This window comes from Anabrus simplex, chromosome 1 (genome assembly GCF_040414725.1).
Source record: "Anabrus simplex isolate iqAnaSimp1 chromosome 1, ASM4041472v1, whole genome shotgun sequence".
NCBI lineage: Eukaryota > Metazoa > Arthropoda > Insecta > Orthoptera > Tettigoniidae > Anabrus > Anabrus simplex.
Window position 1 is genome coordinate 1,144,451,641 of NC_090265.1, and position 19,530 is coordinate 1,144,471,170.

At 38.2% G+C, this 19,530-nt stretch overlaps 1 protein-coding gene across 4 annotated transcripts in view; it reads left to right on the top strand.

Moving 5' to 3' along the window:
* DNaseII (deoxyribonuclease II) overlaps nt 1-19,530 on the top strand; it is a 342,513-nt gene that overhangs the window by 35,491 nt on the left and 287,492 nt on the right. For all 4 annotated transcript variants that reach the window (XR_010858599.2, XM_067137404.2, XM_067137402.2 and 1 more), the window contains exon 5: nt 17,252-17,357. Coding sequence is in view for 3 of the 4 variants with exons in the window: in XM_067137404.2 (XP_066993505.1) it covers nt 17,252-17,357 (106 nt within the window). In the remaining variant the exon portion in view is untranslated. The remainder of the gene's footprint in view (nt 1-17,251; nt 17,358-19,530) is intronic.

The window sequence follows — 19,530 nt, forward strand, 5'->3', positions numbered from 1 at the left end:
ATCATCAGTTTCATCATGTTACTCTAATTTCAACTGAACGCTCTGGAATTCTTCATCCAGTAACTATTTAATTTTATCTAGATTAAGCTATGTTAAAATTTTGTAATTTGGTTTTGATGAATATTTCTATTTGGCAATGTCCAGCCTTCAGGATTCTTCAATATTTTTGAATTTCTTTACGTGCTGCTTCATCCATTCTCGCTAGCAGCTTGATTGTGAATTACACTAGATCAGAAATGGCTACTAGTGCTTCTCACTTGAGTATCAGCTCCTGTGGGGAATGCAGTTTAGTAAGTAAGCTGTGCTTCCGGGTATGCAAGCAGACAGTTTCTAGAAGCCACTTATTTTTGATCTGTATACAAAGTTTTTATTTCATCTGATATTTGTGAACAAAGTTGTAAATTTTGTGAAACATTTTCTCATTATTGGGTGATCATAGCCGTAAACAATTCGGCTTGTTATGAAGCTCATGAGAATGTCAGGCTAAAATTAAAACTGGTTTTACCTGCATGCAATTGTTGACTTTTGTTGATTTATATTTAATTGGATGGTTGTGTGAGAAGAAAGCAGCCTACTGGCCAGCGAGAACAATGCACTTGGCCCTGGAGTGCCTAGCAACGTTGCCGTGTTGAACATACTGAATGTTTGTTGTTATGTCAGTTCTTTAAAACATTTATTGAACTAATATATCAATGATAGAATTACGTAGTATATCTTACATTTCGCCGTAAGTTCTGGCTTATGAGAAGGACCTCTTCATTTCGTTCGTGATTAATGCTTCAGTGCTCTTCGCAGAATTAATTGGAAACTTTGTTTCCTTAGAAATAGGAGAGAAATAGTTTCTCCAAAATGTCTCGTTTCTACGTGAAATTTAGTAAGAGGGTACAGATTTCGCTGTCGCTAACTCCGGTCAGAGCGCGAGGAGCACAGTAGCATTCACTTCACAGCGATATCTCGTCGCGCTATGCATTCAATACGGTAAAGGTCGAAAACCGTATTTTCTCTAATTTGGTTTGCATATACAAGGCTCCCGGGTTCGATTACTTGCCAGGTCATTGAAATTTATCTTCACTCGGGGCTAGGTGATAAGGCTTATTTCAAGTGTGTCCTCGCTTCAAGGTATCAATAGTATTGGTGGGATGCATTCAACTTTTGAAATGTCTTGTATTTAAAGTTCCAGGCTAGCATGTTGCCCCCTTATTCCACTTTCTCACCCCCACAACACAATCCCCTACATGACTCAAAGCTGATACAAAGTAGTGACAGAGTACAGTTGGCACAGCAAATGTAGGCCAACTGGGCAACACCATTATATTGGTATTATAAATTTACTCATTCAGGACAAATATTTTAAGTTTCCTATGGGAATCAGCATCTGTATTATCTGATGGCCAGGCAGGCATCAATTTTTGGAAATGAGACATAGCTCTCTTAGTGCATTGGCACTGCTGGTGGCTTCAAGTAGCCTATGCAGTGGCCTCCACGGTATGCACTAGCCTTGCGTCTTGGGAGGTGTGCTAAGTCCCAACTGATGAGCCTAACTTAGCACACGAGGGCGAAACACAGGCAACCAAGAATGAGTTAGCTTATAATGTCCAATAACGGACCATTATATTGGTATTAGAGATTGATTAAAGTTATGAATTTTCAAAGTGAGCATTCTGTTGGAAATGGAAAAAAAAATATCAGCACTTTTATGTTCAACCTGCATTCAAATTTTAACTGGGCAAGATAAACATTTCTACTACACATAATTAAACGTAGAACAAAATAAGCTAAATTTTGGTGTAGCTTGTTTCTTTGTGGGACTAAGGATAAACTTTTTTATTAATCTATAAACTCGGGTGTCTATACATTTTTCTACGATAGTAGAATTCCATACGGCCTGTTAATAACACTATCATATTGAACCCTTGAACTTACCGTTCCATCGTTGGCCGTCTGCCTTGTCTGCGTCGGTAGAGCAATATCATACTCTTGATCTTGGGGTCGTTACGAGCTTTTTTCTGTCACTACATCGACCAAACAATAGAGTTCAGAGGAGAGCATAACTACTTGAAATGAGGAGCAAAAATGTACTTTACCGGGCGAGTTGGCCGTGCGCGTTGAGGCGCGTGGCTGTGAGCTTGCATCCGGGAGATAGTAGGTTCGAATCCCACTATCGGCAGCCCTGAAGATGGTTTTCCGTGGTTTCCCATTTTCACACCAGGCAAATGCTGGGGCTGTACCTTAATTAAGGCCACGGCCGCTTCCTTCCAACTCCTAGGCCTTTCCGATCCCATCGTCGCCATAAGACCTATCTGTGTCGGAGCGACGTAAAGCCCCTAGCAAAAAAAAAATGTACTTACTAGAATATTTATTCAATGTAAATCGTGGTAATTCATTAATTATATAGTCAAGGAAATCTCTTAAAGTCTTCCAGCGTATTTTAACGCAGTCACAATGAATAACGTGAGTGGTGAAGTTTTACTGAAATTATTTATTATTTTCTTTCAATGAATGAAAATGTAATGTAAAATTCGTGGACAGCAAAACCCAGAAAACGAGGATAAAACCTGAAAATCGGGCACCATTTATCCAAACGATAATTGAGAGTTAATCCACATGATCCGTGGAACATCTGACCTTCAACAAGTAGAATTCCAGATTTACATTTAATTAACCCCTCAGCGTCGCAGCCGTTTAAAGAGCTTCCTATCCCGCGGCCGGATGAGATTTCAACTACGCGCGACTGAAATACATTGATTCACTTAAAGCGTTACTACTAGTATAAGAGTGGCCCGATATTCACGAAATTTGGAATTCCTTATGGTAGAACTATGTACATGAAGATAATTACATAATTGTTTCACATTTCCTTAGTAATTTAGTTCCGTGTGATAGAGTTCGAAGCACTCTTCGAGACAGAGACCCAAGGCACACTCCTGGCAGCAGTACACCGATGTCTTCTTTTCACCGTGTTTTGAACACGCGATACAACGTCTCTGAGGTTTGGATTTCTCACTCTTGGGTGCTAATTTCCTGATAAAATGTATTTCCTGCAACCTTGGAACTGTATTATCTGATGCGCGCCGGCCTTGAATATTTCGTTTCCCGCCCGAGAAGCGTATTTTGTACTACGTAAACAAACCTTCCATCAGCTGAAATTGATAAGATAACTGCTCAATGTTTGTCCCTGTGACTTATCTAAATATTATTGGAAAATCTAGGAATCATAATTCACTGTTGAAAGCTTCCCTTTGACCTGTATGCGTATCTATAGCCTCCTACACGAAATTTCCAAGTACTGATTCCTCCTCATCGTCACTCTCATCATTTACCACTGCTACATCATCTATTTCATTATCACTACTGCTAATACTGCCACTACTACTTCCGACTAAACTTTCATTTGAATTATACAATATTTCAAGCACGCTACACTCAGCATTAGCTAGCCATTGAGCGCGGTGCGTCACACAAGCTGATGAAGCTGCAGTGGGACCGAAAGCGGCAGGACGAAACTGAATGAGGGGAATAACATTTATGACGAATCAAAACAACTCGATACATATTTCAGATTAAAAGGTCGATACATCGTCTTTCAAATGAGATATATACCATGCACAACTGCTTCTCGTGTCGTATGACAGAAAGCAGCACTAACTGATGCCTATACAGAGTACTCGTAGAGAGTTACGAAAAGACTACAAGCTGAGAAATAAAGACAAATATAATAAATAAACCGCACTCTTAATACAAAATTAGAGCAAAGAACATCACATGAAAAGACAAACTTCTCAGATCATCATTTCTTTATTTTATTCTGTGGGAAAGAATGAAGCAAACGGACTATTAAAAAAGCAGGGATTGGTGCTCAGACATAATTGACATATACTTATCCTTGCAAAAGCAGCTACACTTTAACGATTTTCAATACTTATTTAGAACACTGATAAACCCGAAAATGTCTTCTTGGAAACAAAACAATTTGCATATCCATAACACCAAAACTCTTCGCGCTATAGCCGTAAATGCGAAACCATGTATGGGTCTATACCACGTATAGAGCTCGGCGGCTACAGAAGAAAAGGGGGTCTATACCACGTATAGAGGTCGGCGCTCAGGGGTTAAGGTTATCCACCAGTCTACTATCCTATCGGATATTGGAACATCTTATTACATGTTATAAACCTCATTTTAGGTCCGTATTGAAAATTTACAGTTCAACAACAATAAAGGTGTTTTAATTTGTTCTACCTATTCAATACTTTTATTTTCACTTATAGTGGTTACATAAATAGACTCTTAGTTACATGGGACATGTTTCGCCCTCAATTAAGGCCATCTTCAGCCTAAACACAATCATCAAAAATACAACTAAATTAAAAGTGGAAGCTAAAAGTTTAGTCAGTTATTGAAAAATTTTGAACATAAAAATGTGAAAAGTGATACAATATATAAAGATGCTAATGGAAAACTGTCTATGATTAAACTATAATCTTGTCGGAGACTAAAACTTCTTCTATTAAAATTCTAATTAAAAAGAGTTCATATAAAATATTAGTGGAAAACCAAAAACTTGTCAATATGAATCCTAGGCTCCCAGAAACTAGAGCTTTGCCCAAAATACATAAAAAAGATATTCCGATTCGTCCGATTATCAATTGCCGAAATTCTCCCACGTATAAGGTCTCCAAATACATTCATAATTTTTTGAAAAGACCTTACACTTTTAATAATAAACAGCCATTAAGAAATTCCATTGACTTATGCACATTTTGCTTAAATTTGGCATGCGTCCAAACCAGATGATGTGTTCGTATGACGTAGTGAATATGTTCCCGAATATTTCGACAGATAAAACTGTTAATATCATTCATGATAATATTTGTAAACAAAGTAATCTTAGTAAAATGGAAGTAGAAGAATTCACTAGATTGTTAAATTTTGTATTAGACAATAATTACTATCATTTAACAATAATATTTATAAACAAAATGGATTAGCAATGGGTGACCCAATATCGGGCATCCTTGCCGACATATTTATGGATTCAATTGAACACAATGAAATAATAGCAAAAATTAAAGGACTTGATTTATGGTTGAGATATGTAGATGATACATTTGTAATCATAAACAAAGATGTCGTTAATAGTCAAGAAATAAATTAAATGAAATCAAACTTAATTTGAAATTCACGAAACAGGACGAAGTCGATAACTCATTGAATTTTCTAGATATAACAGTTACGCGTAAGGTTAACACTTTTGATTTCCAAATATTTAGAAAACCAATACAATCATCTACAACTATAAACAATTTTTCTTTACACCCGAGTTCACATAAACAAGCATCTTTTCACAGTCTGATTTATAGAGCACTTAGAATCCCTCTATCTCCCAAGAATTTGAAGAAAGAATTAAATTATATTAGGTACCTCGCTAAACAAAATGGTTTCAAAATAGAAATGATTAACAAATTAATCAATAAAATTAAGAACAAGTTATCTACGAATCTGATACCAGGAAAAAACCAAAAAAACTGAGTATGCTACATTCACTTTTAATAATCCAGCTATACACCAGATTACTAACATATTCAAGAAACATAATTTTAATATAGCTTTTAGAACTACTAATACTAACCAGTTCATATTTTAATCATAAAAAAGTTAATTATGATAAAAATCGTTATTTGGGATCGGGAGTATACAGACTCAAATGTACTCAGTGTAATTTTTCATGTTGGACAGACTGGGAGAAGTTTTATGACAAGATACATGGAACATGTTAACGCGAAAAATACTCAGCGATGAGTTTGCATATGTGGGAGACTGGTCACAGATTTGAATCCATAGAGAAAGACTTAGCGATAATTAGAAACATACAAAAAGGGAGAATGTTGAACGAATTAGAAAGTTTATACATTTATTTAGATCAGACGTACAATAAGCAACAGAATCTTAATGAAACCACGGACAATAAAAGTATGTTGCATGAATTAATGCCGAAATTATTAAAGTCAGTTAGTTCGAATAAATTTAGGATACCTAATATATTTAATTCTTCAAACTCTAATACTCCTCCCATACCTACAAATATTAGGCCTACTTCCAGCAATACGGTTGACTCCGCCCTTTTGTCAGCCTCGTCACAATTGACTCCACCCATCCTCTCCTCCCTTCCACACTCCCCTATTCCTTCCCCTCCGAGTTCACTGCCGCCTCTGCAGCACTGTTACAACACCAGACTCAGAGCCAACAGACGGGCAGCAACCAACACAACAGTAGATAACAAATAACAACTTCCACTTACATGTAAGTCCTCATCTGTTTATGTAAACCGAATTCTCTCCTTACGTTCAATTTCTTATTTATTCTTTTCCTTCTCTTACAGAAAACATTATTTCTGCATCTACTGACATTTTCTGGCAAGGTTTCAGCCATTTTTATTACCTACCGGTGCTAAGGGCCACTTACAATTTTTCAACAGATGCTTCTGTCTCACTTGGTGACGAATTTCATCAGCGGTCTTGGAAAGATTGTATTTATGACAATCATGTTTATGCTTGTGTTCACGCCCTCACGTCGTTGGCTTTATATTATTACCACTTTGGTTTTCCACTAATTTTTTATATGAACTGTTTTTAATTAGAATTTTAATAGAAGTTTTAGTCTCCGACAAGATTATAGTTTAATCATAGACAGTTTTCCATTAGCATCTTTATATATTGTATCACTTTTCACATTTTTATGTTCCGAATTTTAATAACTGACTAAACTTTTAGCTTCCACTTTTAATTTAGTTGCATTTTTGATGATTGTGTTTAGGCTGAAGATGCCCTTAATTGAGGGTGAAACATGTCCCATGTAACTAAGAGTCTATTTATGTAACCACTATAAGTGAAAATAAAAGTATTGAATAGGTGAAACAAATTAAAACACCTTTATTGTTGTTGAAGTATTGGAACATCTCCCGAATGGACCCTTAATTGAACCAAATTGACTGTCAGTAGTTTGCGAAATATTACTAGAAAGCATGGTGTTCATTACAAGTTAACAGCAATTATCAGAATCAAAAATAAAATTCCACCATATATCGTCATCTCGTGACACCCTTAAGTTACAGAGGAATCTCGATGTTGAAACACACATCACCCCAAACAGATGTTCAGAAGGAACCAACAATACTTGATCCGAGGGGATATTACGTTACGTCAGCCTGAAGGGACAAAACTGCGAAATGCAGGAAAACATTAATTCATTATGCATTTAGAAGAAATGCTAAACACTGAAGTTAAAGAAAAGTGATAAATCAGTTGAAAATGTTCTTACTAAACCAGCTTTCAGGTTATAAAACAATTACGTCGTTAAGTTTGTTAAATTACAAGTCCACAATTTAACACAAAAAAAGGAAATCTTTCCATTATTCTATAACTACGACTACCATTACAAATCTGTCTACTTACACTTGTCCCTTTAAACTAAACTATAAGTGATCGGTAGATTAACATCTCACATAAATAATGTGAATAACGAAAAATGAAAATAAAATATACTAACAGCTGATGAATTGAAACCACATTTGTAGTGTAATTCCTACATAAATCAATTAAGTGTTAACACACGGCACTATAATAATATACCGGGCACCTGAATGATACATCTTAAAGTAAAGAAAAGTAAATAAAAACCGAAAGTTCGTCGAACTTGAACACGCACGGCTAAACAGTAAGGATCAGTCTCTATTAGCTAGGTTTCCAAATGGGACAACCCTTACATTCATGCCACTACTGATGCAACGCTGTTATGGAAGCACCTTCTGGCTTGTAAGAATTATGCCAAAACATGGCCTAAATAGTACCTGCTAATACCTTTCACATTCATATTCACTACTGCAAACACTAACATCATTCAAGTCGATTTGCAAAAATGCCTAACCTATGACTTGACTATGTACAGACTACACCCTAATCCTGTTGTTGAGCCAGCGTTACTGTGTCTACTCATCCTTAAGGTATATAATGCACGCGGCATCCTAAATCTATCGTTGAGCCAACGTTATGGGGCATCTACACAACATTCATACTGCCAGGCAAAATCAAAACTTTTAACACAATGTCCGGATATTTTAATCTGATCCTTGTTGAAACTCGCACATGAAGTGAAATTCGCTACAGAAATTAAATAACATGTCCGAATAGTTTAATCTGTTCCTCAATACAATCTCAACACATGCAGTGAAGTTCGCTAAATTAAAACTAACTCTACTCTTGTTTAATATTACGTAATATCTTTGGAAACAATAATCACTACTATCACGATATCCACGGCATAACTCAAGTGTGAGGCTTCAACTGGCTTTTCATGTTAACATTCCAAACAAGCATCACCGTAAACTGTCCAGTGAAGTAACTTTTCATTAGTCTACTCAAACTAAACTATCTTTCTAATAAAATTCATTTTTCACACCCACAATGTTTGTTTTCTACTAGTTGCTTTACGTCGCACCGACACAGATAGGTCTTATGGCAACGATGGGACAGGAAAGGGCTAGGAGTGGGAAGGAAGCGGCTGTGGCCTTAATTAAGGTACAGCCCCAGCATTTGCCCGGTGTGAAAATGGGAAACCCCAGAAAACCATTTTCAGGGCTGCCGACAGTGGGGTTCGAACCTACTATCTCCCGAATACTGGATACTGGCCGCACTTAAGCGACTGCAGCTATGGAGCTTGGTCGCAATGTTTTTAGTCAGCGATAATTTGGTCTCATAAAGATACAGAATAGAATTCAATTTACAATAACCAAGAATTATCTTGACCATGTCAGAATGTATTTCATTCGTGAGGTCGGCTATCACAAAATGCACTTCGCTGGTATCAAATAGAACCGTCACTTAGACTTAATTGGTGTTACCTTCAGTCTTACATAAAATAATAATCATGGGAGAAACCTCAACTTGTACTTAAAATAAATGTTACAACGCGCTCCCTTGGATTTGACAACCTTTAAATTTATCAACTGTTCTGGATTGCTACAGGATATCGTTCATCTTATACAGCTGTCTCAGAAATATTACACCTCACCTTATACACAATATCACAAAAATTCCTCTCCGTCGAAATACAGGACCCCTTTCCCTTGGCATCCTGCTCAAGCTACATCACTCATAATACACAGGCTTTTAACATCTTCCTAACTATTCTCACAATATTTCATTTCCATTACAATCCATTTTCTCCTTGTGTTTGAAACTCTTTAAGTACAAGATATCCCATGACCAACCAACTTTATAATGATCTCACAATTTGCTTCTCTGAATTTTTTCTGATCTCAGGAGCAAAATAGCATACCATGATTTTCTGTATCACAAATACACGGTGTCACAAAATTTAAGTTTCCCAAAAATGCCAACCTTATCATACTTAACTGGATTTTGATATAAACTGCAACTCTCATTTACAACTGCTGAACACATAATTTATCATCTCAAAATTTATCCTGATGTGATTATTATTATTATTATTATTATTATTATTATTATTATTATTATTATTATTATTCTTATTCTTGTTTTCGAATGGGTCTACTATGGACCACGTTAAGCATCATTCATTTACGGTTCTTCCTCTTTCGATCGGCCCAGTACTTCTTCATCCTTTCGGAGTGGGCTTCTTTACGTTCTCGTGACCAGTTGTTGCCGGTCCGTTTTTTGCTACTTTGATCTTGGAATCCCTTAATTTTGTTGATGATTTTTCTGTATTCCTGTCTGTTGTATACTACCTGCTGTGATATATTATTTTCCTCCATATCCTCATTGACCCCTTTAAGCCAGCTAGTTTGTGTCTTCCTGTTCTCCATGTATTCCAGAATTCGCTTGGCTGTTCTCTCTGGTGGCATTCTTTTAATGTGTCTGTAGAAGCAGAGTCTTCTCTTCTTGAAGGATGTTGTAATTTTTTCGGTCCTTTTGTATAGTTCCTCATTTGGTCGCAGTCTAAATTCTTGACCCACTTTCCTGGGCCCTAGTATCTTCCTCAAGATCTTCCTTTCTGTCTTTTCAATGTTTTCTAGTAAGCCCTTCCTGTTCAGTGGAATACATTCGATCGCATATAGACTTTCTGGTTTGATGACAGTGTTGTAATGTCTGATTTTTGCAGTGAATGAAACTGATTTTTTTATTGTCGACATTTCGACATAACTGGTATGCTGCTTCCATCTTTCTTGCCCTTTCCTGTAATGCTATTCCTGGTAGTCCTGTTGGGGTTATCCATTCCCCCAGATATTTAAACTTCTGTACTCTTTTAATTGTTCCATATTTGGTGACTACTACTACTACTACTACTACTACTACTACTACTACTACTACTACTAGTACTACTAGTACTACTAGTACTACTAGTACTACTAGTACTACTACTACTACTACTACTACTACTACTACTACTACTACTACTACTACTACTACTACCTCAGATCAATATTACGTCCGTAAGACCGGGGAGGTTCGGAAATCTGAACGCTACCGTAATATTGCCAACGGAACCATCGAAAATACTGTTAAAGAAAAAGAAAATAAATGTGGGATGGGCAACCTGTATGGTGAAGGAAAAAGTTACAGTTGCAAGGTGTTTTAAATGTCTTGGATTTGGACATAAAGCGCCACACTGCGACGTTAAGGATGACCGGTCACGGAGCTGTCTAAATTGTGGACAAGAAGGCCATTTGGCAAAGGATTGTGGGAACATTTCGTTTTGCACCATGTGCCAAGTGGAGGGCCACCGCTCAGATCAAATGAAATGCCCTACTTACAGGAAGCTAATATTAGAGGCAAGGAAGTTGAATTTAAACGACCAATAATGGACATACTGCAGGCGAATCTCATGAGGAAATCCGACAGTCATGACATCATGTATGCGACAGCCTTGGAAAAGAAAGTAGACTTAGTGCTTGTTAGCGAGCCAAACAGAAGGCGAGTAGCCGAAGGTGGTTGGTTCACGGACAAAAGATGTGATGTAGCTGCATATTTTTTAAATGATAAGTTGGAGGTGCTAAGCATAAGGGCAGAAGAAGGATACTTGTGTATTCAACTTCAGCAATATCAGATTTATTGTTGCTATATCTCTCCTAACATCCCTTTTGATATTTTCAAAGCTGAAGTAGATGCAATAGTTCAGGACTGCATGGCGTCAGGTATTGAATCTATCATTCTCGGAGACCTAAATGTCAAGTCGCCTCTGTGGGGCGCACCAACTGCAGATCGTAGGGGAGAATATTGGGCAGAATGGATAGCAACCCTAGACTTGGTGGTTCATAACACTGGAATCTTACCAACTTTTTCCAGAGGGAACTCAGAGTCTTTCATAGACGTCACCTGCTCAACGCAGGGTATAGCATCATTCATTGTTGACTGGGAAGTTATGGAAGATGAATCTCTCAGCGACCATCGTTTTATTTACTTTCAAGTTAAGGGATCGAAGAAGCTTAATGATATCACGAAAACGGTGTGGAACTATAATTGGGAAACCTTTAAAATTGCAATCGAGTGGATGTCACAAACTGTAGATACAGTGCAACATACTCTAAAAGATGTAACTACTGCTCTTAAAGATGCTTATAGGACCAGTCGATTGAGGGGATCAACAAAATATAAAACACGAGTCCCTTACTGGTGGAACAATGAAATAGACATGCAAAGGAAAGACTGCAATCGCAAGAGACGAATTCTTACAAGATCTAGGAAAAAAATCAGCCAGGTCAACTTAATACCATTAGAAGCTGACTATAAGGCATCAAAGAGGCAACTAATGAAGCTAATAAAGGATTCTAAGAGAAATCTCTGGCAAAAGCTATGCGAAGATCTAGACAGTGATATCTGGGGAGCGGGATATAAGATAGTGACCGGTCGAATAATCAACAGGGTACCAGTTCAGCTCCCAGCTGATAGAAGGAAAGCCATAGCAATGGAGTTGTTCCCTTGTACTAATGACAGACTTGAAACGGAATCAGATTTTTGTGTTGCAGAACCGTTCACTGTGGTTGAGTTACAAGAGGTAGCACGCAATATGAAGACTGGTAAGGCACCAGGTGTAGATGGAATCCCACCAGAAGCCATCAAGTATGCAGTTGAGGTGGCACCTGGTTGGATCTTATCAGTCTTCAATGATTTATTAAAAAAGCGTGAATTCCCCGATGAGTGGAAAGTAGCCAAGCTAGTGCTGTTATTGAAGGCAGGGAAACTATCATTAGATCCATCAGCATACAGGCCACTGTGCTTATTAAACACCTTGAGCAAACTTTACGAAGGATTGATTAAAACTAGACTGGAGAAAGAACTTGAACAACAGGGAGGACTTTCTTCGAACCAGTTTGGATTTAGAAAGGGTAGAACCACAACCCAAGCTATTGAGAGGGTGATTCAAATACAGGCAGAAAGCAGTGAGAAATGGGCTGCCTTGATAACGCTAGATGTCAAAAATGCTTTTAACACTGCTTCTTGGAGCATTATTTTGAGAGAACTTCGTAGGATGAACATTTCTCAGTATCTACAACAAATAATCGTTAAGTACTTCAAAGGACGAAGAATACGATTTCATGATTTAGAAGAACTTGAAATGAGTGCTGGCGTTCCACAGGGATCTGTCCTAGGACCCACCTTGTGGAACATTCTATATGATGGTGTCTTACGCCTGCAGCTGACAAAAGGGACAACATCTATTGGTTATGCAGATGACCTTGCAATAGTGGTAATAGCAGAGAATGTAGAAGAACTGACCTTCCGAGTAAATGAATCACTGAGACGAGTTAACCTTTGGATGGTAAATAATAAGTTGAGATTGGCTCCACATAAGACTGAGGCTGTAATTTTGAAAGGTTCCAGGAATTGGAAAAATGTCCGTTTCTTATTAAATGATACAGTGATTATCCCAGGAAAGTCTGTACGATACCTTGGAGTTCTTATTGACAGGAATTGCACATTTGGTGCACATGTGAAGGCAGTAACCCAAAAGGCAGAGAAGAAGGCATCGGCATTAGCCAGACTTATGCCTAACATCGGGGGACCAAGAACAGTTAAGAGACAAATTATGTGCTCTGCAGTATATTCCATTTTACTTTATGCTGCACCTATCTGGCACAATGCACTCAAGAGGAAGATTCACCGAAGAGCTATGGAAAGAGTACAGAGGAAAATGCTGCTCAGAGTTACCTGTGCATATCGAACTGTTTCGACAGCAGCTTTACAAGTTGTAGCTGCCAGTATTCCCATTGACCTCCTCGTTGCAGAGAGAAAACTTTGGCATGAAAGGGGTGCAACTATATCTGCTGAGGAAAAGAAAGCCTCGAGGAACCAACTCTTACTAGACTGGCAAGACCGATGGGATGGCACAACCGATGTTGGCCAATGGACAAAAAAGCTAATACCCAACATAGGAGACTGGCTTAAATGTAGACATCGGCAGGTAGATTACTATCTGTCGCAGATCCTGACAGGACATGGAAGATTCGGCGTATACGCCATGAAGATGGGAAAGACGCAGGGAGATGGTTGTTGGTACTGTTCTGAAAGGGATACAGTAGAACACACCTTTTTCTACTGTGTTCGATGGGAAGAAGAACGAAGAAAAGCCTGCCAACAACTTGGCCGACAACTCACGCCAGGGAATCTGGTTCAGATTATGTTAGAGAGCCCGTTTGCCTGGAACACAGTAAAGGCAATGGCGACAAGCATTATGGGGATGAAGGAGAAAGAAGAGAAAGGAAGAACTTAATTACATACATCACTCCATTCTGATGTCATGCCGACAAGCAGTTCCAGAATGGTCTGAGTGAAGAGGGCAGGGGTTTTTAGTTGGTGAAAATCCAACTCCCACACAGAGTGGTGTCTTTAAAAGATTTTCCCCTGCCATAAAAAAAAAAACTACTACTACTACTACTACTACTACTACTACTACTACTACTACTACTACTACTACTACTACTACTACTACTACTACTACTACTACTACTACTACTACTACTACTACTACTACTACTACTACTACTACTACTACTACTACTACTACTACTACTACTACTACTACTACTACTACTACTACTACTACTACTACTACTACTACTACTACTACTACTACTACTACTACTACTACTACTACTACTACTACTACTACTACTACTACTACTACTACTACTACTACTACTACTACTACTACTACTACTACTACTACTACTACTACTACTACTACTACTACTACTACTACTACTACTACTACTACTACTACTACTACTACTACTACTACTACTACTACTACTACTACTACTACTACTACTACTACTACTACTACTACTACTACTACTACTACTACTACTACTACTACTACTACTACTACTACTACTACTACTACTACTACTACTACTACTACTACTACTACTACTACTACTACTACTACTACTACTACTACTACTACTACTACTTGGTAATTTGATATTTGACTTCATCACACTCATAATGGTTATTTTATCGTTCATTATTGTAACTTTTACTGGTCCGAACATTATTTAATTGATTTTCGTTGCAATATTTAACTTCACTTTTACATTTTTTGAAAGAAATTTAAATACGTTTTAAAGTCTCGCGCACTGACATAAATAGACAATTCGCCTCCACACTAGAATAACGACAAGACACTTCCTCGTCATCACAATATACTTTATTACATACGCCATTTATACAAGACGATGTTCTGATTTACTAATTAATTAATTTAAAGGGACAAGCATTTACATCTCTAACTACAAAACATAATATTTGAATTAGACAGACCTGTAATTGTAGTCTTGTGGCATGGCATTATCTTGGCTTCATCTTATGCTAGCCAACTCCAACTTAGGATACATTCTTCAATTAAATATTACTTTATACATACACAGATTTTACAGTTAGCTTGAAGCAACACACATTACCGTACATTATTCTATACACATATAACAGCTAAACCTCCTCGCTTCATATCGAGAACTCCACTAATGCAGTTTGTGGGATCTTCCCAACTCCTTTCTAACCAGATGTTCACAGCTGTGTTTGGCCGTGAGACACAAGCTTATCTCCGCCAGACTATTGTCCTCCCTTGTCCGCAGTAATTCGCAAAAGGTATCTTTGAATCTGCTGTCTGCCTGTGAGAAGTTCAGGATCCTATAATTATAATTTAATAATTATTCAACTTTTGATTCTCTTCCCTGGCCGTGATAGATGTAACTACAGTGTTTCAATAGCTAGTTTTGACTTTGTTCACCATTTACCACTTGGTAAAATATTCATCCCTCAAACCGACTGGCGTTAGAGATTCCACAAGTCTATTTCGCCCACTTTAAGTCTTCTTCTTTAATGTTCCCCTTGTAGATTCACACTCTCATAACATAGAATTACGACTGACGCTGCTGCCTTAGCAGGGGGTATTTAAGCATTTTCTAGGGACGCTATGCTTGGTGTGATGTACTGTGGTGCAATCATTCCAGTTGAAGACCACTGGACCGATTTCTTTGAGACTCACTCCAGAGATTCCACCTAATTTTCCAGTCATGGTGGTGTTGTTTGCTGAGTTTTCCTGTTGCCTTAACGGGCGTAATTTATAATTTCATGCATTACGTTTGCCACGCATTTTTACTGTATCTCCTTGACACGCGCCAAATTCTCTCCACGCCTAATTAAATATGTTTCCACCCTGTGGACTTTAGCTTCATCAAGTATTTCCTAAAATCATTAATTACTTATTTCTTTGTTAATGACAGTGCCGAAATCTCTCGCAATGTGGATTGTTATCCAGAATTTCATTATTACTTACCCGAGGTCTGCCTAAATTTTTTTTTTGCAAATTGCTTTATGTCGCACTGACGCAGATAGGTCTTATGGCGACAATGGGACAGGAAGGGGTTAGGAGTGGGAAGGAAGCAACCGTGGCCTTAATTAAGGCCAGCATTTCCCTGGTGTGAAAATGGGAAACCACGGAAAACCGTCTTCAGGGCTGCCGACAGTGGGGTTCGAACCCCCTATCGCTCGAATACTGGACACTGGCCACACTCCATCTTGGAGTTGCAATATTTTTTAGCAAGGTAGAATTATGGGTTCAATATGTCCGCCAGGCCCTTAGATCTTTAATCTGAAATATGAAAGGCTCACTACCTTCATATCTTTTTCCCTTAAGAAGTCAGATACTTAGTATTTTGATTTCAGATACTCCTTATTGTAATTTACAGTCCACCATGTAATATTCTGTACAAACCTAATCAAGCCAGACCAAACCCAAACCCCGTGGCACAACAGCCCTGAAGGGCCATGGCCTACCAAGCGACCGCTGCTCAGTCCGGAGGCCCGCAGATTACGATCTGTCGTGTGTTCAGCACGACGAATCCTCCCAGCTGTTATTCTTGGTTTTCTAGACTAGAGTCACTATCTCACCATCAGGTTGCTCATCAATTTTAATCACGAAGGATGAGTGGACCTCCAACCAGCCCTCAGATGCAAGTAAAATATCCTGGCCAGTCTGGGAATCAATTTTGGGGCCTCTGGGTAAGAGGCAGGTATGTTACCTGTACACCATGGGGCCAGCTAATAGTATTTAACCCTGTCATGTGTTTCTGTTCATATTCCTATCTTTTTATAGAAGACTTGTTTATCATTTTCATCGTAGCCTTCTTGCTAATTAATTGGGGTCAGCACTATGTGTGAATTAAGCCCAGTTTTACTGCGGGATGCCTTCCCTGGTACAACCGTATGTAGAGAGATGTATTCATTAGTGTGTTTTTCTGTGATTTTTGGCAGTGTGATATGTTGTTTGTAAATTGCAAATGATGTGTATTAAGATGAATACAATTAACCATTCCCCATGATTGAAGGATTGACTGTATATGGTTAAATTCCTGGGAATCAAATCCAGGATTCTCTGCACATCTGTGATTTTATTCTGTCATTACCCTCTTCATTATATTTATTAAGCCGGGCTGACTGGATCGGACGGTTGAGGCGCTGGCCTTCTGACCCCAACTTGGCAGGTTCGATCCTGACTCAGTCGGTGGTATTTGAAGGTGCTCAGATACGCCAACCTCGTGTTGGTAGATTTACTGGTATGTAAAAGAACTCTGCGGAACTAAATTCTGGCACCTCGGCATCTCCAAAAACCATAAACCATGACTTAAAGCAAATGACTTTGTTATTATTATATTTTCTGTGGTTTGAATGTTTGGTGATAAGTTATTACCATTTTTTTCCTCCTACTTCAGACTTGTATGCTGACTGGGTTGCTCCATCATTAAAAACCAACATGCTGGTGGAAACGTGGCCTAATGGTAAAGGAAGACTTCCATCAGAATGTCAACAACCATATAAGTGAGTGAGGTTTGATCAATGTTCTTATTGTAAAACTTGATATTTTAGATATAAGAGGGTATTTTTTACTTGTATATACAGTATATATATTCACTATACAAACCAAACCCAAACCCATAGCACAACAGCCCGAAGGACCATGGCCTACCAGGCGAGTACTGTTCAGTGTGAAGGCCTGCTGATTACGAAGTGTCATGTGGTCGGCATGACGAATCCTCTTGGCCATTATTCTTGGCTTTCTAGACCAGGGCTGCTGTCTCACCATCAAATTGCTCTTCAATTGCAGTCGCGTAGGCTGAGTGGTCTTCGAACCTGCCCTCAGATCTAGGTAAAAATCCCTGACCTGGCCAGAAATTGAACTCAGGGCCTCCGAGTAAGAGGTAGGCATGCTATCCCTACACTATGAGGCTGGCTTGTTCAGTACCGGTATACAGCATTTCATTAATTTTCTGGAAGATACCTTATTTAAGTTGGTAAAACATTAATGATGTCATGATTAGTATTCCTTAGATTTTCTCCTCCCAGCAGTTGCATTCAGCAAAATGCAGTGATCACTAAGTGTCTTGTCACCTCATGAACATGCCTGTTTCTGTAATATTACATTCATATATGGAAGTATCATTCATGGATCTCTAATATATTGGAGTTAAAAGGTCATACAAACTACACTGTGAAATAGCAAAATGGATGCACCTGCACATTAGATCTCTTTCGTATAAACCTCCACCAATTTGTCAACATGACTGGGCAGGGAAATTTCCAGAAAGCTAACCTATCAGAGTTATCAGAAAGAATGGGGAAACAGTGGTGAATCTACTTTGAATGCTAATGGTAAATTGCTAAGAGAATCTGCTATTTGTTAATTCTATCAAATATATTCCACACAAAAGCATGATTTTTTAAATTTTAAACTGAAATAATTACCATTGTTAGCATTTAGTGACTACGAAGGCAGAAAAATTATTTAAAAATCTCTAAGATTAATGTGGACAATTAATGAATCATTGTATGTAGCTCATCTGTTATATTGTGCACTTACCACTTAAAACAAACAACATTTTGCTGTAGTAGTATTTTTATCCATTTCTAATTATTTCACAATTAATCCCGAATTGGTCCATTTACAAGTAGATACTATTATATACAACAGAAATTATGCTAAAACAATTGAAATATAAAACAAGTAGACACAAGTTTCTAGAAAATTGATGAAAATGCACATACAAAATATTTTTTTCAGTCTGTAATAAAAGGGAAAACAGTTCTCACATCAGCTATCTCAGGGTGTGGAATACTTTGAAGTAGTTCTTGCGGTAACATAATGCAATCACACACTTGCCAAATTTCATCCAGGAAAATAGCTGCCTCTGTGGGTCCGTGGTAGAGTGTCGGCCTCCGGATCCCAAGATAGCGGGTTCAAACCCGGCAGAGGTAGTCGGATTTTTGAAGGGCGGAAAAAAGTCCATTCGACACTCCATGTCGTACGATGTCGGCATGTAAAAGAACTCTGGTGATACATTTGGTATTTACCCGACAAAATTAATTCAATCTCAGCCATAGATGCCCAAGAGAGATCCGGTTTACTCTAGGTCCGCTAGATGGCAGACAGAGTAAACCGGAACGTCGAAATTGACGAGCAGACAGCCAGATGGCGTCAAATCGAAATGTCTGCAAACGGTAGCTGAGGCCATACGATTATTATTATTATTATTATCCAGGAAAATGATTTGCAACCTGGCAATTTGTACCAGGCTCCCTTCCAAAATTGATGGCAGGTGACCCGCTTGGCCCCGTCTTACATCCCATACCCAGAAGATGATAGAATAACCAAATGTACCATTTGCACAATTTTATATAGATTTTGTCTCTCCCAATTGAAGAGAAGGCTAACATACCTTTTTATTCTGTCATTCCTTCCATTCCTTCGATATACTCAAAGAAATATGTCACACGAGGTAACAAAGAGCCATAATCCCCTCTCCATGTTCTCCATCCACAAATCCCTTGCATCCTTGCATCATCTTACCCTCTCCCTCCATTTCACATGGAAACCAGCACATTTCACATTTAACACTACCTACAGCCACTCTAAGAGATTAAGAGGGGGTAAGTTTAATCTGAATAATGGGTAAACTATGTACCAATTTTTATTCATTAACTTATATTTTCTTTT